At 35.8% G+C, this 27,342-nt stretch overlaps 1 protein-coding gene across 3 annotated transcripts in view; it reads left to right on the forward strand.

The window, feature by feature from the left end:
* STAG1 (stromal antigen 1) overlaps positions 1 to 27,342 on the forward strand; it is a 403,080-nt gene that overhangs the window by 283,040 nt on the left and 92,698 nt on the right. For all 3 annotated transcript variants that reach the window (XM_019437287.2, XM_019437295.2, XM_019437306.2), the window contains 4 exons: positions 9,977 to 10,075; positions 10,592 to 10,671; positions 16,861 to 16,968; positions 19,961 to 20,075. In XM_019437287.2, the coding sequence (XP_019292832.1) occupies positions 9,977 to 10,075; positions 10,592 to 10,671; positions 16,861 to 16,968; positions 19,961 to 20,075 (402 nt within the window). The remainder of the gene's footprint in view (positions 1 to 9,976; positions 10,076 to 10,591; positions 10,672 to 16,860; positions 16,969 to 19,960; positions 20,076 to 27,342) is intronic.

The following is a 27,342-nucleotide window of genomic DNA, read 5'->3' on the forward strand; positions in this document are numbered from 1 at the left end:
ACTGGAATAGGAATACCATAGTCTGAGTAGGTGTTAATGGCAGTGAGGCAGCATCTGTGCTCATGGCTATGGGTTGGGGATACAGTGTGATCAATCTACTAGACCCAGGTGGGTCCCCAGTCCTTGGTTAATGTGTCCCAGTTCTCTCTAGATGATTTGAGTATATTGAGAAGAATCATAAGATTGCACTGCATCCTTAGTCTTGGTGTCTTCCAGGGTTATCCCTTGGGCTTTGCCGCATTTTTCACATATGCAGTGGACTCCCATTTCCAGTTCATAGATATACCCAGTGAGAGATTGTTGCAGCCTGCAAGGCACAAGGTGGATTGGCATAAGAGTGCTACTTATGCTTTTATTTTAAAAGGTCTTTTGTCTTGACTATCCACATGAGTGACATATTTTTTTCTTTATAGACAGTAAGCTGCTGCCTTGGTTCTTTTTCCCATACGGGACATCCCTTAACAGTCTAGTCTTTTAGTTGCCATTCTCCTAACCATTGATGAGAGCCTGTGAGTTGGTAAAAATGTATCATGGCATGGTGGTAGGGGTGGCCTGTACAGCTATCACCAAAGCACAGAGCTTGGCCCATTGGATAGAACATCCACATCTTGTCTCAGTCAAAAGATGGCCATCTCTTGGCCAGGTGGCAACTGCAACCCAGCAGACCCTATCTGCTTTAAGTTCCACAGGGCAGTCAGTAAACCATGGCTTACAGTCACCAGGCACATTTTAAAATCTTGTGCCCTAGGTAGCCTTAGGAGAGGCCAGAGCATCCCCTATAGGTTCTTTGTGCCTTTCTGGTAAGCTGGCTATTTGCTTATGGAGCCTGCTAGTCCCTTGGGATTCTGTCCAGGCCTTATATTGGGTGTACCATTTCCATTTTATGATTGAACTTTGGTATGAGCCTTTCTAATTTTATTGGTAGGCTTTGTAATTACCCAAGTGAAAATAGACAGTTCAAGTTGTAGTGTTTGTGTATAGCACTCTGGATGTAAGATGCTCCATCTCTATTAGTGCCCAATAGCAAGCAAGGAAATGTCATTCAAAAGGGGTGTATTGGATGGTAGCTTCTGGAATTTTGCAGATCCAGAGTCCAAGAAGCCAGGGCACCACAGTGGCAATTTCCTTCTGCCACAGACCAATCAGTATGTTAGGGGTGTGTGGAAACCTGCAGTTCCATCAGTCTAACAAGTTTCAAAGGTCCCCAAAGCTGTGTCTGGGCCATGGCTTGTTGAATAGCTTCCAAGGCCTGCTGCAGCAAAAGACTTCATTTAAAATTGGTGCTTTAAGGGGTACCTGGGTGACTCAGTGGGTTGCGTCTGACTCTTGATTTCAGGTCAGGTCATGATCTCACAGTCAAGACATTGAGCCCTGTATCAGACTCTGTACTGGATGGTGGAGCCTGCTTGAGATTCTCCCTCTCCCTTTTGCCCCTCCCCCCTTCGTGTGTGTGTGTGTGTGTGTGTGTGTGTGTGTGTGTGTGTGCGTGTGTGCGCGCGCGCGCGCGCGCTCTCTGTTTTTCTCTCAAAATAAATAAAATTGGCTGCTTTGTGGTTCATCTCAATTAAAGGAGCCAAGAAAGCACCCTGGTGGGACACATGCTCTTTAATTACTCAAAGAGGCCCACTGCTGTTGGGATTCCTTTTTATTAATGGGTGCTGCTGAGGCCTATATTTTTGTTTGATTGTCTCTGGGATACTTCTTTAGTTTCCAACCCAAGTGCCCCCTAATAATTGCACCTGATATGCCAGGCCCTGGACTTCATCTAGTTTTATAGTCACATTGGCAGTAATCATTTCATCAGTGACTTAAGTATAGCACTGCAGCCACATGTTTTTCAGTTAGCCCTACTATCAGAATGTTATTAATGTAATGGATGACTAAAATGTCAATGAGGACTTGGGCTTATTGAAGATCAAGCCCTAGTCAATAATGACATATTACAAGAAATAGAGTAAAAGTGTATGCAGGCTGTTTTGTGTGAATGCAAATTGGTCCTAATCCTCTTCATGCAAAGGGACTGAGTAAAAGTCATTAGCCAGATCAGTAACAGTGTACAAGTTTTCCCTATGGGTTGCCACCATTGTGTACTGATGACAATATCAGGGGCCAAAGCTGGAACTTCTCCATTTAACCTGTGAAAATCTATCAACCTCCATGCTCTGAGGCTTTCCTAACTAGCCAGACAGGGCTATTATATTATGACAGGATGGCTATCAGCACCTCTGCTTATCTTGTCTTGAATTAACAGAATAGTGTCCTTTTCCCCATCATGGATTCAGTATTTTTTGTTGAACAGTATGCAGTGGTTTGGGCAACTCTGTAGTTTGCAAGGAATGTACCTGGCCCATTATGCTTGAGTCTGTCCTTGTTGTGGTGCATACCCCTTGAGGTGGCGATGGCATTCAATACTACACATAGTCAGAATGTTAATAACCTAATTATATACTTAGTGGTGGGGACTACAATCATCAGCACACAAAATGGTCCAGAGGACCCCATCCACAAACACACGTGGACTTATCCATCATGGGTAACTACACCATCCTCAACCATCAAAAGCTACTCCTACAAGGACCTAAAATTATTGCCATTGGAGTACCAGTACCCAAGGGCTCCCATAAAAGTCTGAATTCCACCTCCACCTTTCATTCTGTCCTGACAGGGGCATAGGGCCTCTAGTTTCAGGTAGGGACTCAGAGACCTTGGCCCCATCCCTAACTGTGCTGTAGACATTTGAGTCTACTATGCCCCATCATCAAACGTGCACCAGCCAGGGTGCATGAGGCTCCCCTGGGTCCATCCACATCTGTCCTCCACTTACAGAGAAGGACTTCATTTCAACAGTTTTGTTTTCAGCAATGCCATCAGTGGTTTCACACTAAGTGAAAACTCATCTTATTTGATGCGTGTAGGCAGCCAGGTTCAGGAGACATTTCCTACATGGGACCCCTTTACTTCTCTCAGAGATCAATTGTGACCCCTAAGACACCATGTGAGTTGGGAGTTGGCATGAGAGCAGGAAGGCAGTCAAAAGCCAGAATATAGTTTCCATACTCTTTTGAGAACCGACCTCACATTTCCACCCTCATCCATTGCACCAGCTCATCCTTGTTGTTAGAGAGATAATCCACATCCCATTTGTCATCATATGTCCAGAGGGAGAGGCCAGTAGTTCAGTCAGTCCATCACTACTACCCCATCTACAGAACTGGCAGGTCTTTTCAGTGGGGCTAGCCCTTTTGTGTCCACCATTTCATGGTGTTTTATTAGCAGCTCTGGATCTCTTGGTAAGGAAGTGTTCCAGGCCCAAGGCCCATTCTTATGCAGCTAAGTTGGGGGTCTTTACCAAGTTGAGGGTCTAAAGACGGCATGCATAAGACTGCCTTACCCAAGGGTACATAACAAGTCCCTTTCAATATTACTCCCTCTCTTCTTACCAAATTAAAAAAGAGAAAAAGGAAAAAAATGCATACAAGGAAACTTTTAGAAGTGATGGATATGTTATTGCCTTGATTGTAATATCATGCATGTACACATATGTCCAGATTCATCAAACAAACATGAATTTTTTCCTTGTGTATCTGTTATGTCTCACTAAAATTCTTAAAAATAAAAAAGACTTACTTCTCTCTACTCTCTTCCACTTGCTGCATACAAACACATCTTTTTTTATACAATTTATTTATTTTTTATAATTTACATCCAAGTTAGCACATGGTGGAACAATTTCATGAGTAGATTCCCTAAGCCCCTTTCCCGTTTAGCCCATCCCCCTCCACAACCCCTCCAGCAACCCTCTGTTTGTTCTCTATATTTAAGAGTCTCTTATGTTTTGTCCCCCTTCGTGTTTTTATATTATTTTTGCTTCCCTTCCCTATGTTCATGTTTTGTATCTTAAAGTCCTCATATGAGTGAAGTTGTATGATTTTTGTCTTTCTCTGACTAATTTTGCTTAGCATAATACCCTCTTATTCCATCCACATAGTTGCAAATGGCAAGATTTTATTCTTTTTGATTGCCGCATAATACTCCATTGTATATAAATACACCACATCTTTTTGATCCATTCATTCATCCATCGGTGGACATTTCAACTCTTTGGCTATTGTTGATAGTGCTGCTATAAACATTCAGGTGCATGTGTCCGTTTGAAACAGCGTACCTGTATCCCTTGAATAAATACCTAGTAGTTCAATAGCTGGGTTGTAGGGTAGTTCTATTTTTAATTTTTTGAGGAATCTCCATACTGTTTTCCAGAGTGGCTGCACCAGTTTGGATTCCCACCAGCAGTGCAAAAGAGATCCTCTTTTTTTTTTTAAACATTTATTCATTTTTGAAAGAGAGAGCACAAAGGGGGGAGGGCTAGAGAGAGAGAGGGAGACACAGAACCCGAAGCAGGCTCCAGGTTCTGAGCTGTCAGCACAGAGCCTGATGTGGGGCTTGAACTCACGGACCATGAGATTATGACCTGAGCCGAAGTCGGCCGCTTAACCGACTGAGCCACCCAGGCACCCCCAAAAGAGATCCTTTTTCTTCACATCCTCAACAACATCTGTTGTTGCCTGAGTTGTTAATGTTAGCCATTCTGACGGTGTGTGGTAGTATCTCAGTGTGGTTTTGATTTGTATTTCCCTGATGATGAGTGATGTTGAGCATTTTTTCATGTGTCAGTTGGCCATCTGGATGTCTTCTTTGGAGAAGTGTCTATTCCTGTCATTTGCCCATTTCTTTACTGGATTATTTTTTGGCTGTTGAGTTTGATAAGTTCTCTATAGATTTTGGATACCAACCCTTTATCTGGTATGTCATTTGCAAATATCTTCTTCCATTCTGCCAGTTGCCTTCTAGTTTTGCTGATTGTTTCCTTCCCTGTGCAGAAGCTTTTTATTTTGATGAGGTCCCAGCAATTGTTTTGCTTTTGTTTCCCTTGCCTCCAGAGATGTGTTGAGTAAGAAGTTGCTGCAGCCAAGATCAAAGAGGTTTTTGCCTGCTTTCTCCTTGAGGATTTTGATGACTTCCTGTCCTATGTTTAGGTCTTTCATCCATTTTGAGTTTATTTTTGTGTATGGTGTAAGAAAGTGGTTCGGGTTCATTCTTCTGCGTGTTGCTGTCCAGTTTTTCGAGCACCACTTGCTGAAGAGACTGTCTTTATTCCATTGGATATTCTTTTCTGCTTTGTCAAAGATTAGTTGACCATATGTTTGTGGGTCCATTTCTGGGTTCTCTATTCCGTTCCATTGATCTGAGTGTCTTTTCTTGTGCCAGTACCATACTGTCCAGATGATTACAGCTTTGTAATATAGGTTGAAGTCCGGGATTGTGATGCCTCCTGCTTTGGTTTTCTTTTTCAAGGTTGCTTTGGCTATTCGGGATCTTTTCTGGTTCCATACAAATTTTAGGATTGTTTGTTCTAGCTCTGTGAAGAATGATGGTGTTATTTGGTAGGTATTGCATTGAGTATGTAGATTGCTTTGGGTAATATTGACATTTTAACAATATTCTTCCTATCTAGGAGCATGGAATCTTTTCCCAGTTTTTTGTGTCTTCTTCAATTTCTTTCATAAGCTTTCTATAGTTTTCAGTGTATATAGATTTTTCACCTCTTTGGTTAGATTCATTCCTAGGTATTTTATGGGTTTTGGTGTAATGTAAATGGGATCAATTCCTTGATTTCTCTTTCTGTTGCTTCATTCTTGGTGTATAGGAATGCAACTGATTTCTATGCATTGATTTTATATCCTGTGACTTTGCTGAATTCATTGATCAGTTCTAGCAGTTTTTTGATGGAATCTTTGGGGTTTTCCATGTAGAGTATCATGTCATCTGTGAAGAGTGAAAGTTTGAACTCCTCCTGCCTGATTTGGATGCTTTTTACTTCTTTGTGTTGTCTGATTGCTGAAGCTAAGACTTCCAATACTAGGTTAAAAAACAGTGGTGAGAGTGGACATCCCTGTCTTGTTCTGATCTTAGCGGGGAAAGCTCTCAGTTTTTCCCCATTGAGGATGATATTAATGTTGGATCTTTCATATATGGCTTTATTATCTCAAGCTATGGTCCTTCTATCCCTACTTTCTTGAGGGTTTTTATCAAGAAAGAATGCTGTATTTTGTCAAATGCTTTCTCTGCATCTTTTGAGAAGATCATGTGGCTCTTGTCCTTTCTTCTATTGATGTGATGAATCACATTTATTGTTTTGTGGATACTGAAGCAGCCCTGCATCCCAGGTATAAATCCTACTTGGTGATGGTGAATAATTTTTTTAATGTATTGTTGGATCCAGTTGGCTAATATCTTGTTGAGGATTTTTGCATCCGTGTTCATCAGGGAAATTGGTCTATAGTTCTCCTTTTTAGTGGGATCTTTGTGTGGTTTTGGATCAAGGTAATGCTGGCTTCATAGAGTTTGGAAGTTTTCCTTTCATTTCTATTTTTTGGAACAGTTTCAAGACAACAGGTGTCAACTCCTCCTTATATGTTTGGTAGAATTCCCCTGGAAAGCCATCTGGCCCTGGACTCTTGTTTTTTGGAAGATTTTTTTATTACTAATTTTGATTTTTTTACTGGTTATGTGTCTGTTCAAATTTTCTATTTCTTCCTGTTTCAGTTTTGGTAGTGTATATGTTTCTAGCCATAGAATTTACCCATTGGTTTCTAGCCAAGGAATTTACCCATTCCTTCCAGATTGCCCATTTTATTGGCATATAATTGCTCATAATAATGTCTTATTATTGTATTTCTGCTGCAAACACATCCTCTTCTTGACAGGCCACCTGCATTTGGTTCATTTTAACTCTTTCACTGTATTCCTATTGGGAGTATTCATATAACACAAATGCATTTTAGTAAAAATTAGCATTTCTTCTAGAAGCATGAATTATTGTCCCTTAAAAATACAACTCATTATGATATCATGCTACACAATAATTTTTACAGCTCTTAACATTTTCTTTCAAAAGGAATTTTGCAAAAATGTTGATTAGCTAGAGCGTGTGACAAATATGCCCAGCCTCTTCGTTCAGCAAATCATTTCATCTGTGTTTCTTTTCTGTTTTCATATATTTGTATATTTATTCATTCAAAATTATTTATTGAGAAGCATCTATGTATTAGGCACTGTGTTAAACAGTATTCGCATTTGAATAGAATTTTGTGTAATGGAAGACAACAATGCTTTTAGATAGTATAATAGAAATAAGCTTCAGAGTATAGTAGAAACCCAAAATAGATCCATTACCAAAAAGGCAACTGGAGTTTTCATCTAAGTTATTTTATAGTTTCTAAAGTGCTGTCATGGGTACCATCTTATTTAATTAAGTTCCTGCATTGTGGGCAGGGCATGTTATAGGTAAAGAACCAAGACTTAGGAAGAGAGGCAGTCAGTTGAGAGGCATGACTGAATAAAGTGAAGTACGATTCAGTTAGTGTCTTTGCTCTACCTATATTTGGCTGTGGAACTTGGATAGTCATTTCATCTTTGATGGCTTTCTTTTCTTTTTTTTTTCTTTTATTTTTTTAATGTTTATTTTTGAGAGAGAGCGCGAGCTGGGATGGGGCAGAGAGGGAGACATAGAATCTGAAGCAGGTTCCAGGCTCCAAGCTGACAGCACAGAACCTGATATAAGGCTTGAATCCATGAGCCACAAGATCATGACCTCAGCCTAAGTCAAATGCTTAACCTGCTGAGCCACGCAGACGCCCTGATGGCCTATTTTCAAATCTATAATTGGAAAGAAGTGAGGAAACTACCTATATGCTATCTTAGATCTGGGGTTGTGATTTTATGCTGGGAGAGCTCTCCTTAGTCTTTGGCTCATCCATTGTTGATTTCTTGGGAGTAAATATATCACATAATACTTTTTTTGGGTTTCTCCCTATCTTGCCTCCAGGAAGACCATCTCCTTTGAGCCATCTCCATGAATCTCTGGACTGCCCTTTGACTTTGCTGCTCATTAACATATTTATGCCTCCCTTGCGTCTAATGGTTACGTAATTCTACCTTGTCTCTGCTATTCTGTGCTCTTATCTCCATCGCTACCAGAAGCTAAATTTTGAGTGTCTCCTGTCAGCCCTAGTCTACAGAACACTATCACTCTGGATCTTCTCAGTAATGTCTGTGCACCCATCACCAGTATTTTCCTTATTGCCTTGGTAAACAGAGTATTCTCTGGGCCCTTATGAGGAACATATTCAACTGGTAGGTCTTCTGAGCTTATATAATAGATCCTATCCGGCATGCTTTTCTTTGTCTTTAAATTTCTTCCTTTCTCATTGTGCCACAGTGATTCTGGCATCTCTGTTTCATTTAATATTAACCATTGCTTTTTCCTAGAGCTATCCAGCAATGTGTTAGGCCATTTCCAAAGGCCCTTACAGGGCCTTACATCCTCTTTCAAAGGAGACTGCCCTTTATCCAAAAACTCTCCCACATTCTGTTTTCTGTTCCCACACCCTCAGCAACCACCGACATATTCTCCTGGTTCTTGCTGGTTCAAGTTGCCCCATTCCTATAGCACTCCGTAGCATATATTGAGTTACTAATTTCATATTAAAGGGTCATCTTAGAGGTCGTCCTGCCCTGGAGCAAGGAGATTGGGCTGTTTTATCCTGTATCATTCCCCACTGGCTGTAGGCCTTATCATGGAGCAGGGAAAGGGTTTAGACAGGAGGACACTGTGGAGCATAACCTCCCAGGAATCTTTGTGCCAGGTGATTCCTTTCAAGCATGGTCATTTCTCCAGAGAGAGGTGCAGCTATGAACCATTAGCAGTCAACACAGGAGCAAGTAGGAAGATTAGCCTTGTATATTAGGATATGGGGATCTGGGTGGGGCATCAACAGCATCTACTACAGGTGTCTCAAGTTCCTCCTATGTGGTCGAGACTTTACCAACAAACATCATCTCATTCAGTGATATGCTAGAGATAACTTGAATCAGGTTACAAGACATTATGCACATCCCCTTGCAAATACGAGTTCCATAACATCTGTTGTTGGTAGCTTGAAACTGGCTGTAGATGGAGTATTTACATCACAGAAATCTGCAAATGCAACAGTTCAGGGCCCCATCCCCCAGAACTGGTTGTTCAAACTTTGACCAGCATACACCTGCATTTAATCCTTACTACAACTTTATGAAGTTGGTTTCACCATTTAATAAATGAGAAAACTGAGGATCAGAGTGATTAATATACTTGCCATCTCTCATGTTGCTAATAAGCTATAGAATTCGAAATTAAATCTAGTTTTGTTTGATTCTAGAATGTGGACTTCTACTGTTATAGCACATTGCTTTTTTTTTTTTTTTTTTTTGGACATAGAAACTTCAGTCTTTTTTGAATCCTTTGAGAGAGTTGGCTAAATTTCTAGGTGATCCTCAATATACTTTGATCACAAACATTTTCTATTCCAAGTTAATGGCTTAATTGAAGATACTCCTCTAGTAAATAGCAGCCTCAGGACATTTCACTTTATCAGTTTGTTTCTGTTTTAAGCATTCTTCTCTTTACCTGTTTTCTTTCCTAACTCCTCTTTGTGGAATGTAAAATGCACCCAGAAAATATTTGTTAAATGAAAAAATGATGACCCTATAATATGAAATTAGTTTTTTCTATGGGATTATTTAATAGTTACATAAAGGGCAAATTAGCATACCCCGCTCTAATTAAAATCATAGGCTAAACATTTTCCCAAAATGCCACAGTACCGTGTGAGAAATACTCTGTTGAATCAGAGTTGATAAATGTTTGAAAAAGGTGTAGCTTACTCTCAAGCAACTAAGGGATTTTCAGTGAATTTTTAATTAAATAGAAGTGCAACACAGACTATACAATTGTTCAGTTCTACCCTATGTTACATTATTATGTAAATTGAATAGTTAAGCTGAAAATTACTTTAGTCTTCACATAGACTTAAATCTTTTCAACTTTTGTGGTGTGGAATTGACTTCTGTTGTGTTTTTATTTGTATTTCTGAAGCAAGGAGAAGTCAGACTGAAATGTTTGAAAGCTCTACAAAGTCTATATACCAATAGAGAATTATTCCCCAAATTGGAGTTATTCACTAACCGATTCAAGGTAAGCATCAAAAATGCTTAGCTTATTTTGTTTTTTACTTTTAACATGCTAGTTCTAGCTAGTTTAGCAAATAACCTTACCATAACAAGTGTTTAGCTCATATTCTTTTCTACATATTTTTTAAATAAGCCTGTATTAAATAGATTAATGAATCTCTGCTTTACAAAAGATATTACCAACATGAGTTCTTATGTATTGCCTTCAGCAGAAGGCTCTCCTGCTTTAAAATAATATTTTCTTTATGTACAACTTTTTATAACTATATTAATTTTGTACATGAAGTGTTATTAGTCTCGGTATTAGGGAATGCCAGTTGATGAGAAAGATTTTAGATTATGAACATTTATACTAACCACCTCCTTTATATGTGTAAGACTATGATAATATGGTTTTAAGAGTAAAGCTTTCTATTTAATCTACCATTAATCTTGCATATACTTCCCAAAGATATTCTCTTGGGTCAGTCCCAATTTATTTTCTGCTCATGTTTCATTTGATTTTTAACTTTTTTTTCAGGATCGCATTGTATCAATGACACTTGATAAGGAATATGATGTTGCTGTGGAAGCTATTCGATTGGTTACTCTGATACTTCAGTAAGTATATTTGTTAATAATTTAATCTTGATATTTTAATGTCTTTTTCCCAGCTTTATTGATGTACTTCACATACATAACCCTAATATATATTGTTACCACATTAGGTTCTACTTTTACATTTTAAGGAAATGTTTTCTGTTTTTCTCTCTTTTTGTTTTTTATTTTGACTTTGTTTGTTTCTTCAATGTAAAAGTTTTCTTTTGCAGTCCAGAGGAAATATCAGCAAAGTAAATACCTTTCTATTTTTAAAAAGAGAGCAAGAAAGAGAAGGTATCCAAAGGGATAGGTTTTTCAAATAGGCTTCTTTGGAATGGTATAGAAGTAGGGGAAGGGAAATAAGCCATTTAAATTGTGTCATTCGTATGATAGAGATTTTTTTAATAGCAGTAGTTTTTATCTATAGAGCTTTGACTAAAAACTGGGAAGAATGCATGTGAGAGAATGCATGTCTTAGCAAAATCATTACAAATCCTTCTCCCAGTTTGTTACATTGTTTCTATCATACACCATGTACCATCTGTACCATGTCTACGGTTTTGATCTTTTTTTACCCCTTTATGCTCTAGTACCATATTCTTTATCATTGTAGCTTTATGATATATGTTATAAGCAAGACCTCCCCTTTTTGGTTGATTCCTTTTTCTTTGCCTTTCTTTTTAAAACCACTAGCTACCTGTGGATTATTTTTCTTCTGTATGATTTTTTTAAGTACATTTGTCTAATTCCTCAAAAACTTTGGCATTTTAAATATTAGAATTGCATTTGGGGTGCCTGGGTGGCTCGGTTGGTTAAGTATCTGACTTCGGCTCAGGTCATGACAATCTTGCGGTCCATGGGTTCGAGCCCCGCGTTAGGCTCTGTGCTGATAGCTCAGAGCCTGGAACCTGCTTCAGGTTTTGTGTCTCCCTCTCTCTGCCCCTGCCCCACTCACACTCTGTCTCAAAAATGAATAAATGTTAAAAAAATTTTTTTTAAATATTAGAACTGCATTTGTTACCAAACAATCTTTCATTCCTAACTGCTGACTCGGAAAGCCAAACGAGTAAACCTTAGTGTTCTGCTGCAGCCATACTCCATCCCAAGGAATAATGAAGCAACTGGACAAATCGAAAGCATAGCTCCTGTCTAGATTTGCCAGCACTGTTGCCAAACGAACTCAGAGAAACTCATTGTAAGAGAAGCCAGTACTCAAGAGATGAGGGCTTGGAAAAGAGAAAGGGAGAAGTTTATTCGGGGTGCTGGCAGCCGAGGGACGTGGCAAGCTCAGGTCTTACCAACTAACTTCTCCATCAGCAAGATGGACACCTAGAGTTTTATAGGGAGAGGCTCTGGGGGTTACGTACAAGAGAGCAGGCAAATAGCGCATCATCATGGACGAGGATCAGTATGTGTTCAGCCCACCATCATGGACAGGGGAGGGATGTGTGGGATGTGGTCTTCCAGGCATTCTGTTACTTATCAGGGCCTTTCTGGTCTGGCAGTAGGGATGTTCCAGTCATTGCAAAACACCTTTAGCAGTGGTGCCTCAAGAAGCTGTGATAGGAAATCATCACAATGGGTTTGGTTAGAACATGTTTGGTGAGAGTTAAGCTGTCTTCTCTGTTTTTGGTTTTAACTATCGAGGTCTGTGGTTGAGGAAAAGGGCTGGCTAACACATTGAATTTTATGATAGATTTAGGAGAGAATTCAGTTTTTTACAATTTTGTGTCATTTATGCATTAAAATGATGCATTTCTCTATTCAAATCTCATTAGATATTCTACATAAGGTTTAATTTTTTCATAAAAGTATTTCTTAGGTCAATTCTGAAATATTTTATGGCTTTGTTGTTATATGATTAGTATTTAGTGTTAATGATATTTTCTACCTGATTATTGCTGAGACATAGAAATGTTTAATTTTTATGTTAGTCTTATACGTGCAACCTGTTAGAACTCTCATGTATTCTGATGAATTGTTAATTCTTTAGAGTTTACTATGTAGATGATATATATATCACCTGCAAACAATTTCAGTTTTGTCTCATTTCCTCACCTTAAAACTTTGGCTTCATTCTCGTGCTAATTGCATTAGGCAGGACTTTGAGCACTGTAATGTATCACTGAGAGTGAACCTTTTTGTTCTTGTTCTAGGATGGCATCTAACGTTCTTGTTGCTGTGATTTCTAAGATAGGTTTTTGATATGTGATAGAAATCACTTTGTATTGTAAATTTTCTGGGAGGTTCCTTTCATGTATTGATGAGACTGAATGAAATTAATAATTTGGTGGTAAATCACCCTGGCATTTCTAGAATAAATCATATTTGAACAGAATATATTTGGTTTTATTGTGCTTTGCTTGAATACAGTGTCATATTTAATATCTTGGGATTTTCACATCTGTGTTTATGTCTAAATTTGACAGAATTTTTTTGTCCTTTATCCAGTTTTGAAATCTAGGTTTTATCCTCTTTGTAAAATTATCTTCAGTAATTTCTTGCCTTTCCTTTCTGAAACAAATGTTCTGTGACAGATTAATACTTCCTTACAATTTTGAGAGTATACTCTTATCAAAGCCATGTTACTTTTGAATTTGAGGAAAAAAAGTCTTTGATTCCCATTTTTACTTCTTCATTGGTTATCTGTCTAAATTAACTTTTATTTCTTACTGTACTAATTTTGGCTTTTAGAAACATTTTTTATATATCAGTTTCATCACAGTTTTTAAATTTTATAGTTGATATTTTTATTACTCTATAAAACTGTGCTATGTCTCTTTTTCATCTATTTTATTTGTATCCTCTTTTTGTTGATCAGTCATGTCTGTCTTACTATTTTTGTTTTTGAGAGACAGAGAACTTGAGCAGGGGAGGGGCAGAAGGAGAGAGAATCTTAAGCAGGTTCCATGCTCAGTACAGAGCCTAACGCAGAGCTCAATATCATGACCATTGGATCATGACCTTAGCCAAAATCAAGAGTCAGATGCTTAACTGCCTGAGTTCCCAGGCACCCCTGTCTTACCTTCTTTTTAATGAACTAGCTTCTTTAAGTCATTTGTTTCATGTTTTCTAATAATTATACTTAAATGAATACGCTTTTAAGTACTCTTTTACTACTTTTCAAAAAAATTGGACATAAAGTGTTTGTATATACATTTAGTGAAAAATATTTTGATTATCTTTATGATTACTGATTTAATTATGGATTATTCAGTGGTAGGTTTCTGTTCCTTCCAAATCAGATTGTCTTAAGTTGTCCTTTTTTATTTTATTGTATTATCTGAGAATGTGTTCTGAGTGGTTTGGTCATTTTTCTGTATTTTCTAAATATGTTTTAAAAACAACTAACTGCGTGTACAGTTATGTATTTATATTCATTACTTTGAATTTATTTAAATTACCTATATCTTCGAAGTTCTTTTCAAGTCTATTTTAAAATATTTGACACCCTAGTTATTGTTTCCTTGTAAATTTCACAAACTTACCAGTATCTTTCCCTCAAATAAAAAAATACTTGACATTCACCTGTCTGTTTTGTTGGAATTGTCTGGAGTTTAAGATATGTATTGTTAAGGGTGTGTGTGTGTGTCCATCCATCCTTGTGTGTCCTTTATCTAATTTCAATACTTGCTCATTTAGACAAGAGTAAACTTCCCTTTGATATTTCTTCATCCTTTGTTTCTGTGGAAGAGTAATTATTTCGTAGACTTCTTCAAGATTATTTCTCCTGCTGGTTTATTTCTTGAAGAATGTTTCAAATCATCTGAGACCTTGTTGGCTAAAAAATCCTACTTTCTTCACACTTCAGAAAATGGTTTGGCTGGTTTCAAAAGTCTAGTTTTAAGGTTCTTTTCTCCATTTTCTTTGGAGGAGATTTGGGTACAACCTTCTTTAAAAGGTACAGTTATGCCCTCCAGCTCTATCAGATATCCTGATTCATTAGGTACATTGGTCCTTTTAGGGATTCCTCAGAGATCTCTCCCCACTCTAGGTATTTGTGACTTCAGTTTCCCGAGTAGATGGTACCTCCTCTGGCTATTTACTTTTGAGTCTCAGCCCCTGACTTTCATATTTCCTCTGTTGGAGTTGCTTGCCCTATAGGTAGTCTTGTTGGGCAAAGTCTTTTAAAACTATTCAGACTGGCTCCCTTCAAGTATTCCATATCCAGGCTGCAGGTAACACAGCCATTTATGAATGGTCCCCTTGTACCCCTTCTCATCTTAATTTACTACCATGTGTTGCTCCAGTCAGCTTTTCACATTTACACTTTTTTAAGTTCTACACCTGGTACCATTTCCTTAAACCTCCTCACAATTGTAAGGGATGTTTATAAAATTTTTATAGTGGTTCTCTGAAACTTTGGCTCTGATTTCTCTGGGGGAGGTTTCGGAGTTATACAATACTCTGACATTTTCTCTTGAAAGAAATACTCTCTATCCATTGTATTGCTCAATCCCCGGATTTCTATTTGTATATTATTTTTGTGAGTAATGAGCTGAGGATCACAAAACCAGCTTTCTAGTCTTTGACAGCGTTTGTATGAAATGATCTGGCCTTATTTCTCTTGGCTTATGGGATCTCTATCAAAATAACATGTAAAGTCACATGTAATCCTGTTACATCTCCTTTAAATTCTTTTTCTATCTGTTAATTTTCCTTCTTTGGGTATAGATTATTTTCTTTTCACTTATAAATTTGGGTTCCTGAGTTATCTCATTAAATTTTGTTTCCTGTGAGTTTAACTTTCTCATAAAGGTATTAGCTAATTTAGCTGATGTCATCATATAATTGGGGGAAGGAATAAAACTTAGGCCTTAGCCTTGTACCTCTCCTCATAATTTAGGGGTATGAGTTGGACATGGGCAAAACATTTCTGCCTCAAGACAGAAAACCTCTGGTTATAATTTGTAACTTCTCCTTGACACTGTTAAAACTGTCTCCTTCAGTGGTAATCTCATGACTCTCAGAGTATGGAAGGGAAATACAGGGACGTGTAGGTCATGGGCTAGCCAGTCTGCCTAAACATAGTGTTAATTTTTCAGTGCCTCTTGGTTCCAACACAACCCTATTGTAACCCTCCCATGCTATATTTGGCTACTGTTTTTGCTTCACAGTGGAATTAGAACAGGCATTGATGAGAGGGGGAAAATATACTTTAAAAAAAAAAAAATGCTCTAACCTGTTTGCCATCCTTGATACGCAGCCCTTTTTCATTCAGAACTACAGCCTCTTATACTGTGATGCAACTACCTTCTTTTGCTGCAAAGGTTACTCTGATTTTCTGGTTATTTGACAGTTCCTTCAACTTCCTCTTCTGAGGCATATCTAGGATTGAATTCTGAGGAATGAACTTCTACCCCTACATCTTGTCAAGTACCTGTACAGCCTGAGAATTCTATACTTTATTCATTGTTCATCTCTAATTGTATCAGACCTTTTTAAACATGTTAATAGTCAGGAAATGGATGTTCCTTTTTTGGAAAAAAATTAAAAACACATTGCTGCAAACTAAGAAATGGCTCCTACTTTAAGAATACATGAATAGAAAGATGAGGAATTTGTGTAAGTGAAGGAATGGTTTTGACTACTGAATCCACTTTATATAGAAAGAAGACAAAGTGGTATTGTAAATATAGTGATAAAATATAATTTAAAATGGATATTTTTCTGGGACACCTGGCTGGTTCAGTCAGTGGATCATGTAACTCTTGATCTCGAGTTCGTTAGTTCAGGCCCCATATTGAACGTAGAGCTTATTACTTAAAAAGAAAGAGAGAGGGAGCAAGGAAGTAAGAAAAGAAAGAAAGACAGTTCTGGAAAGAAGAGTTACCTACTATAATAATAATTTAACTGTGAAATGGACAGATATATTCCTAGTGCCTGTCAACAAAAATGTTAGGCACATTTAAAGAAATTTAGCTAATGTGGGCTGCTATATCCCAAGGTGTATGTACCATGGGTGTCTATGTGTGGAAAGAAATGTGGACATTTTATTTTCTTATTTTATCTGTATTTTCTGAATTTTACATAATGATGATTAGGTATATTTTATAATGAAAGAGAAATATACTTTCAAAGTAAGATTAAAAGAGACAAAAATAAAGTCAGTATGCATTGAGTTTTTATGAACTTTACAAAATTTAAGTAAAGATAGAACTGAAAGTAAACATTTATTTTGGCTCAGATGTTGCTTTCTGAATTTTTCAGTGGAAGTGAAGAAGCTCTTTCCAATGAAGACTGTGAAAATGTTTACCATTTGGTGTACTCAGCACATCGCCCTGTTGCTGTGGCAGCTGGAGAATTCCTTCACAAAAAGTGAGTTAATGATCTTTGAAAACAGTTTCTAATTTTGCATTTTGTTTTGTTGTTGTTTTAGAGTTAGTGGAAGAAAGTAATAGTGACTAAAAACAGTGCTACAAGTGGCCACTTCAAATTCCGGGGACTATAATTTTCTTACAACCTTATGTGCATATCACGAATCAGATCCGCATAAGAATGATGTCCCTTGTGACATACTCCTTTTCCCTGAAATCTAAAAGGATGGTTCTCAGCTAGAGGTGTGAGTAGAGATTGGGGAAGTGCATGAAGTTTATAAAAGCTCCACATGAAGTTTATAATTTATATTTCATTTCACCAGGGTTTTTTTTCCCCCCCTCTCTTAAAATTCTTAGTTCTCATCACCTTCTCAACATTTGTAATCTAAAATCACCTTCAAAATGCCTTCCAACTTTTCATGTTTTTTTTTTTCACTTTTTCTATGGGGGTGAAGATTATTTTGACCAGTAATTTATAGTGATTCTGAAAGCTATACAGTTGCGGTTTAATTAAAAAGCAAAACTTTTATCTTATTACTGAAAAGGCTTGAGCTAATGAGATTTTATGAGTATAATTGTTCTTATGCAATACATTTTGATGGTGGCCTACTGTATGTTCTATAATTTATTAGTAAATCACTCTTAAGGTATAAACATATTTGGGAGGGGGCTGTGTTTTACTTTGTTTTTGTTTTTTCGTTCATAGATTTAACTTAGTGACTTTGATCATTGGCAGGTGAACCCCAAAAGTCTACTACATGTAGTAATTTGTGATATGCTAAGCACAGATATAAATCATGCACCAGGCATCTGTTGTGCATGGGTGATTAACTTTCATAATGAGCAGGCCTAGCCCTCCATTCAGCATCTGCATCTCAGTGCTGCAGCAACAAACTGTTGTGTACTCACTGGTACTTCTCAAAGTGGGAAAAGTTATTTCTATGTGAAAAATCTTTCTTTAAGACAGAAGTTGGCTACTAGTACATGCTGGTAATGAAAATAAGGAAGAATGTCCAGATTTTTCAAGCATGACTTTTTTTAAAGTAATATATTGAATTTGCCACTGACTGTGACATCTATGGCTAATACAACCGTTCTCTTTCCATATTTATCTTGAGGTGTTGTCTGTCACAAATATCAAGGGTGTACTATAGTCTTAACTTTTCTTCCTTTTCCAGGACTGTTATATTCTCATTAGCGTCTGTTCTCTACTTTACTTTTCAAAAAGCTTTGTGTTTTTAGAATTTATTGCTTTTATAGTTTCTGTGAAAAAAATACATTATAGAGGTTGGTTGGTTCTCTACAGAATAGAGGCCATAAACTGGCAGCACTTGTGTCAGAAAGACCCTTTGATATATCTTGTTTTATCTACATTGTATTTTGCTAAGTTTGAAATACTTGCTAAAAAGTTTAAAATTGGAATGTTCTACATTAAAAGCCACAAGTGTAATAAGCCTTTGTTATTTCTTATTTCTTTGTGAAAATGAAGCCAATTCCTATTCAAATGGAAGGTTCACTCAAAGCTTGTTCTATGCCCTTGCTCTGGAGATACAGTTTGAGAACTTTTGATTCTTAATGATGTCTTTGAGCATTCTCCCATCATTTAATATTGTGATCTTTAAAATCTTAACAAGTAAGCTGTAGAATAGCCCCAGGAGTTCTATGATTAAGTTTAGAAGAAAATATGCATGCATGCACATACACATTTAGTCTGTTTTGCAGCTTAGTTTATAAGCTTATACACAAGGTTAACCATACATCCATAAATTAGTAAAACATATCTGAAATGAGTACTTTAATGTCATCAAAAGTCTATAATTTAGTTTTAGAAAAATTAGGTTAATTCCTCAGTACCTGATATAATTATCTAATTTTGTACATTTTAGTTATAAAGGACCCTCATTTTTTTCCCATTTATTCTTTCCTCTGAAAGCCACCCAAGCAAACAGAACTTTCTCTTAAACCAGTCTGATAGCTATGCTGATGTAGCTTCAAAGTAATGCTCTAATCTTTTCCCCCTGCCATATAGCTTCCCCTTCCCTTCTCCCCCAAAACTCAATTTCTCTGTACTCATTTTCTGCTTGAGATTGGTTTATTTTTATGTTATTCTGTACTCATTTTCTGCTTGAGATTGGTTTCTTTTTATGTTATATGAAATTATTCTCTTTATTCAGTTATTTAGCCTCTCATCTGAAAGGCCCACTGTAATTTCCATAATTAAACCATCATACACTCTATCCCTATTTCTACTGTTTTGTTTTTCCTTATAACACCTGAGATAGCATATATTTACCTACTATTTATTTCTGTCCATTAGAGTGAGAGCTCAGTGAGAATTGGAAGTTTGTCTTTGTTCACTGTTATATCCCATTTAGCTAGAGCAATGCCTGGGAATAAGGCACCTATAGCAGTCCTTAAGGTTTTTTTTAGAATAAATCTTAATAGCCAATGAAAAATTTCAAGTCATATTTTCATCATATTTTAGAAGTTTTGTCACTAAGTGATATTTTTTAAAATTTCCAGTTTATGTCATTTTATTCTGTAGTTAGTACTGTTTTTAGGTAATGAGCTGAAAAGAATGCTAGAAACAATTGTTACAAGTGTAAATTTTTATAATTGTTGATAGAAAATTTGGTTAAATTCTTTAATAACCTGACTCTGAAATTAATATTTAAGAAAATAGGACTATTTAAATTTATATATTCTAGTATCATATAGGATAAAACAGTTTATATTTTTCATAAATACTGAATACTGGTAAGTTAAAAAGCTTCCTTTTACAGTGTATATATGATTGAATTGTACAAAATTCTTTAGATCTAACCATTTTTTAGCCTATAAAAATATCAGTTACATGGTTTGAAATAAATCAGTAACCTGATCTCTGATAGGTTGTTTTTTTTAACACTGAAATAATTTGCACAGTGAAGGAAAAGACTAAAATGCATATCTATGCAGGTTTGTAACACTCTTGTTTTGTTACTTATTTCTAGGCTGTTTAGCAGACATGATCCACAAGCAGAAGAAGCATTAGCAAAGAGGAGGGGAAGGAATAGTCCAAATGGGAACCTCATTAGAATGCTGGTTCTTTTCTTTCTTGAAAGTGAGGTAAATTTTAACATAGCTCTTTGTTTTATTTTTGTATTAGATTAAATTTTAAATAAAATTGTCATTTAATTCATTGCAATTAATTGCTATTTTTCAATCCTATGAAAATAAGCCTGTTTCTTACAGAATTGCCTGCATGGATTTCCTGATTATAGAATCTCTATTCTGCCTTTTGTAGGAGTACATATGTAGGTGTGGGTCAACACTGAATAGAGGCTAACAGTTTTTAAACTTTTATAATATAGTACTGCATACCTGTTTGTTGTTCCTCTTTGTTTTTCTTGAATTTCTGCCTGTAGCTTTTAAATTATATAAAGAGCCTGTGAAAATTGTCAGGTTGTAAATTAGTTCTAACTTGTTTGAAAATTACATTTTTTAAAGACAAATAAAAGTATGAATTTAAATGTTTTAATTGAAAGATTATAATCTCCATTAGCAGTATTTCCATGTGACATTTTGATGTCAGTTATCCTTAAATAATTTTGTAATTAACATTCATAATGTAGTGTCAATCAGAATCTGCTTCCACAAGTGAACTTTGGTTTGCCCACTAAAATGCTCTTTGGTATTAGAACTATATTTCCTATTGCTAGTATGACACTGAGGGAATGGTAAACTAAACCTAAAGAGAGTTCCTGAATGAATAAACTACTTGTCTTAGAAATGAGTGGGAACAGAATTACAAAGAAAATGGAGAAAATCTAGAAATCTTGGACCCTGAATTTTACTTGGAAAAATATTTTTGGTTTGTGTCAAATGTCCAGGAAGGTAAGATACTTCAAAGATTCTTATTCAAATTTGAAAGTACTGAAGAAACTGTAGGAATGAGAAATAGACAAACAGGCAGCTTATATGAAAATTGAGATCAGAGAGAATTAGGAACTGTGTCAATGGAATGAGTGGAGTTAGGGCAAAACAGGGCAGAAGAGTTACTGATATTTTTTAAGCAAATTGGAATGAACAGAAAATGAATAAAGAAACAAAACGTCTGGAGAGTTACATTCGAGTAAAGGATGTTTTTGGAATAGTGTTTTAAATACATATAGAAATTACATGGGGAGCTTGTTAAATAGCATACCAGTTCTATTCAGTAGCTTTGGGGTGTGGTGTAGCATATTCTAAATATTTTTAGATGCATATTTATGTTGTTTATGCCTCTGGTCCAGAGACCAACTACACTTTATGTTGTAAGGGTTTAAAACATTTTCTTAACAAAGCAAGTGTAGATATAGAATGGTGTAAAATACAAAATACTTGTAAGGTTTAAGATAAAACACTAAATACTCAGTAAATATCACCCTTGTGATAGGCCATTTCAAGTTATACCTTTAGCCATATAGGTTTTAAAGGAGCATGATTAAAAGTATTAACAGAAAATCAGGTTCTGTATGAAAATTTGACTTTAATAACAACAATAGTTTCAAAAATTGATAGGGATGAGATATGCAAATGATATTTTTTTAATGCTTATTTATTTATAGGTTGGGGGAGAGAGAGAATCTCAAGCAGACTCTGCATTGTCAATGCAGAGCCCGACTCAGGGCTCAGTCTCAGGAACCATGAGATCATGACCTGAGCCAAAATCAGGAGTTGAACGCTTAACCAACTGAGCCACACAGGCATCTATGCAAATACTATTTAAACTATTTGTTGAAAAGTTTAAGGAATATATGATAATTTGGACTACTGATCTTGATTATTAATTGAAGGAAAAATTTTCAAATCTCTGAAAGCTCAAGGACTTTTTGATATTTTAAAAGGTATAAGTACTTAGTTTTATAGTTTTATAGTTTCATTTTTTAATTAAAGCAGTAATTTATAATGTATATTACTGTTCTATTTTCAGGTGGCATTACTGTATTCCTATGCTTGCCGCTGTTTACTGAAATGTTGTAAGAAGATTAAAATATATTTCCCACTCCTCTATGGCATTCTTTTCAGTTGCAGAACGACTGCAAATCATTTATTTTTTAGTTGGTTCATAATCATAATATGTTCTTTATGCCCTCCTCTGTTTCATAAGAAACATTGTTTGTTAAAATCTTTCTTCTTGCCCTATAAAACTAGTGTACACCTGGAGCTGGATGCTTGTTAAAGCCATACTCTTAGGGTGGGATTCTGATGGTGTCCTACTCTGAATTATTCTTTGTTTTGCTACAACACATTAATTAGTAATATTTTAGTAATAGACTTATATAAAGTGGAGTTGCAAGAGACCCTAGAAGTCATAACATAGAATGAATCCAACTTAGGGGCACCTGGGTGGCTCAGTCAGTTAGCGTCCGACTTTGTTTCAGGTCATGATCTCACAGTTCAGTTCATGAGTTCAAGCCCCGCGTTGGGCACTCTGCTGTCAGTGCAGAGCCTGCCTCAGATCCTTTGTCCTCCTCTCTCTCTGCCCTTTGACCCCCACTTAAAAATAAATAAACATTTAAAAAATATTAAAAAAGAATGAGTCTAACTTATAGATGAGTTAACTAGTCAATTAACTAGGATTAACTGGAAGGATTATCCTATTGCTTTCCTTTTTTTTTTTTACTGGATGACAAGAGTGACATTTTAGTAATAGAATTCTAAAATACTGAATTAAAAGAAGTTTATAGTCCATGGAGTAGCTTCCATGAATTACAGGTGAAATAATGGAGATTAAGAGATAGGTCTAAACTAGTTGTTAATTTTCTTTTCTTTTTGTATCAGAAAGTAACATTTTAAAGCCAATACAACCTTTATAGCATTCAGTGATTTCAATGATAAAATACCTTGTGTATTTTAGATGAATGACAATCAGTACTTGAATGTGGTAAGTCCAGGTTCCTAATGTGACCATAGAACTTACTATAGAAACTGAGGCTTTTCAGAGTGGCAAAAATGCTATTAATAATTATTCCACAGCAACTAGCATAGCCTAAGACATTGCTAGATAACATACAGAAAGATGGTCACCCTCCTTCTAAGCATATGAAATGATGAAGTTAATTATATCAGTCATTTAAGACAGAAAATTAACAGATTTATTGACATATCCAAGAAATCTCTACAGAGTGATCATGAATGATAATATATGAATAACTTTTTTTTATGTATTCAAGATACAACAATAACTGGCTCTATTTCAGCAGAGAATAAAACCCCGTATAAGAGTATTTAGAATTTTAAGCTTAGTAATTTGGGATAATTATTTGCACTGTGAATGATTTTTCATAAAAAGAATCAAAATAAGGTTCCATTATACAGTGAACTCCTTATTGTATTTAACTACTTGGCAGAAAAGTCAGCAGGCAGAGAAAATTTCAGTTAAAATATTATGAGTAATTTTGAAGCCAATTAAAGATGAATCAGAATGTACCCAGAAAATTGTAATTACTCACCAGGGAAATGAGATTAATTTGTCTTACATATAGGTTTAAAGGAGAACCTATGAAATAAATTACACTCAGATATAGAAGAGTAAAATCCACCTTGATATAGATATAATTTTATATATAATCTTAATTTATATGTTACATATAATTTATAAATAAATTTAAATGTAATTTTAATTATTTTGATACACAGTGACTCTTTATAGAGTTACCTTTTTTTAAATCTAATTCCTGAAGAATGCTTCCTGAAGTATGCTTCCAGATACTTGATTTTCATGCTGTTTTTATAAAATTATGATACCAGAAACTATTTTTAGAAAATTTATTTTTGTTTCATTGTTAGTGCTCCACATGCTTTTTATTCCCAGGATTTTTTATAGCCATTGAGAATGCTTCAAGGCCTTCCTTTCGATAGCTTTATCTTTCACTACCAATAGATCCTTGGTATAAAGTGTCTGAAAGATGATTACAAGCTTTTACTGGCCATGTTAGAATTTTTTTTTATCAGACATGGACTTACGTGGTATTCTTGAGGAGATTTGAAACTAGCAAGTTATGTGGTCTTCACAGATGCCCCAAGACAGAGAGACTGTATCATAAACATTATGTCAAACTAATTCCTGACTGATCATGTTATACTAATTATTGTTGCTAATATTGGTGAATTTGAAAGTCATAATCAGAAAATGGGCCAACACATTGTCATGTCCTTCCAGTATACACATTCAGTTTGCAAGAAGTGGTTACTGGTGTTAACAGAAGGGTTCTACTAAGCCACCATCTTAACTAATCAAAAAGATAAGGAAATTGTCAAAGAAGTTAGCAACTACATTGAGAGTATTGGCTATCACATACAAAAAAATTTCTGGAACAATGACAACATACATACCTGAGCTAAGTTTTAATATGCTGTGGTTCAAGGCATAGAGAAATCATTTTTTAAAATGCCAATGGTAATAGAATTATACTATTTAAAGCCTTGAATTGTGCCAACAACTCATTCACCTGAAAACTTCATGCTGAATATCTCAAGATGAAAGAACTGTGAGGAATTTGTGGAAGCTATAAAGTACGTTATTATGAATTCTATTAGAGTTAAATAACCCGGAGTCCCATACAAGGCACAAAATTAGAGGGAAATTTTTAGAGATTTCCTGGTAGATATCTGAAATAAAGCAAAGGTCAGAGCAGAACAGGCTAGTAAAAGGATTAAGCTATAGGTAGTAATTAAGTGGCTGCCTTTAGTTGAGCTTATTCTTCACTTTACAAGTATATTTGGGATGTGGACCTCCTGAGAACAAAGGAGCTGATGTATGCCCCAGATAATTTACAGCCACCAGGAGGAACAGGGAACTTTGGCATTCAAAAGACATTGCATACCTACAGGTTAGAGGGAAAAGGCTGCCCGATTATAGATTCTAGGTTCTCTCTTTTCACTTCCCCTGTACAACCAAGGAACCCAGGACCTTGCAATCAGACTTAAGAAAGGGATTCTAGCTACCATTATTCTTGAGTCTGGAGTATTAACATTACATGAACTAGCAACCAAGAATCACTGAAACTTGAGCAAGCATAAAACCCAACATATTGATGAAAGTTTTTGATTAATTCCCCTGAGTGTAAGAGGTTATTATGAAAGAGGAGGGGAGTTCATAGAACTTAAAAACATGATTTCCAAAATTTAGAGGTGAAGCAGCTCATTAAATGGCCCACATGAACCTAGTCAAAGATTGACTATAGATTAAACCATGGGATTTTTCCAGAAGATGGAACAAAAGAATTGTGAGAAGGAAATTAAAAGACAGGTAGTACAGATTAAGTTTTATCGTCTAGTTAGGAGTTCTGTGGAGAGAATAGAGAAGAGGAACTAATCTAAGGACAGGCAGTTAAAATGTTTACTACCCATGACCCTATATACAGAGTATTGCTTGAGGATGTTTTCTAGAAAAATAAAAAACAAATACACGAAAAGGAAAATAAGAAATGTTAGTAACATTGGTGAGCAAATAAATCTGAAAAAAACTAAAACTAAACCTAAATATATGATAGTGAAACTTAAGGCAAATACCTAAAATTATTCTTAAAATGTGGGAGTGTAATGTCAACTTAAATGAAGAGAAGTAAATAAATGTGTTAGCGACCTTAGTGATGGAAAATAGACGTTAGAAAATAAACTGAAAAAAGCACAGATAAGACAAGAAAATGTCATCAGTAGAGCACAGGGAATCAGTTGCCAGGAGAATTTCCAATATCAGTTATCTCAGTAAATGTATAATTGGATTAACATGCTTTATAAAAGGCAGATTGTCATTTAGGGTGAAATAAAACGAAAAGTATTGTTTTTAAAACATTAATCAACACAGGAAGTAAACACAGGAAGTAAACACAAATAAACACAGGAAGTAAACAAGCTGAATAAAGGCTAGATATAATTAACAAATGCTTAAAGAAGGCTGGGGAGACAGTATCATATAAGATAAGCCAGAATTGAGAACCAAATATATTAAGAGAAAGGAGGTTTTATATGTATTGAAGGTCTAATCCACCAAAAATATAATTGTGAATCTTTTTTACACCTGTTTTACAGACGTATGTAACGTGCACATAGGCATAAAAGCAAGTTTATTGAACATGGGGGAGGAGTTAATTGTGATGAAGTAGACAATAAAATCTATTATTTTAACTATTTTGAAGTGTATAGTTCATTGGCATTAAGTACAGTTACATGACTGTGCATCTATCAATGCCATCCATCTCTAGAACTTTTTAAAAATCTTCCTGAACTGAAACTCTGTACCCTTAAATAATAACTCCATTCCAGCATAGGTTTTAATAGCTACAACTTCAAAATGATTGATTTTTCTGTTTTCTGCTGCTAATTTTCATTTTTGAAATCAGGTTGTACACCACTTGTACCTGTCATTGTTGGAATGATGCTACTGATGGCCTAGGAATAGTTTTCTAAGATATGTAAATTTGGAAAGTTTGAATGTATCTTGCTGTAAACTTTTGCCTGTGTTCTTTCTAAGCAGAGATGGTAATAAGTATTATCTACTCTGGAGAAAATCATTGGAAAACTGTGTGTGCATATATGCATGTGCATATTTATGTGTGGCTTTCCTGAGGCATTTGAGGAATGGAAGATTTGAAATACGATGGAAATGAAGTATAGAATTAAGGAGTGCAAATGAAGCAGAACTTTAAATATATCATCAAAATGCACATAGAAGAATTAATGATAGAATTAGGAGTGAGGAAGAAAACCAGCTCACTTCTCAGTTATGCCAGTATATCAGCAAACAACCAGTACATCTAGAAAGGACACTTTCATACATTTTGGGACCAGTATTCGTGATGTGAAAACTATTGTCTCTCACTAGTACAAGCACATAAAACTGAAGTAAGAATTGTATGAAATAGTGCTTAAACTTTATATGTGCTATATACTCTTTTCTATTTTTTTTTTTTTTTTAATATTGGTCTCAATGTATTAAATTAGTTTTAACAAGAAACTAGTTTGGGCTTCGCTGGATGTCATGAGCCTCAAGGGTGGAAGAACATTTTTACAATAAGGGTGGAGAAGTTAGTTGTAGTAGCAGAAATCAGAACAACACCAACATCTCTACTTACCTTCTCTGAGGAGCTTTTTGAGTAATATTCTTCATGGTGTAATAACTAACAAGTGGTAGAGAGTATACTGTGAAGTGTTTGATGAGGAACATGAGAGTGTTTGTTAGTGTGGAAACATAGATTCCAAAGAAGATTGTCAAGAGTAACGAGCAGCAAAAAATTGGTTTGGGGTGAGATGGGAATGCATTGAGTTAAATGGAAATTACAATACGAAAGAAAAGAAATACAGTAGCTTAACATAACATTTTGACCTTGACCAAGATGAGAGATGTAAA

This window comes from Panthera pardus, unplaced genomic scaffold (genome assembly GCF_024362965.1).
Source record: "Panthera pardus isolate Hobbes unplaced genomic scaffold, ASM2436296v1 HiC_scaffold_16, whole genome shotgun sequence".
NCBI classification, from domain to species: domain Eukaryota; kingdom Metazoa; phylum Chordata; class Mammalia; order Carnivora; family Felidae; genus Panthera; species Panthera pardus.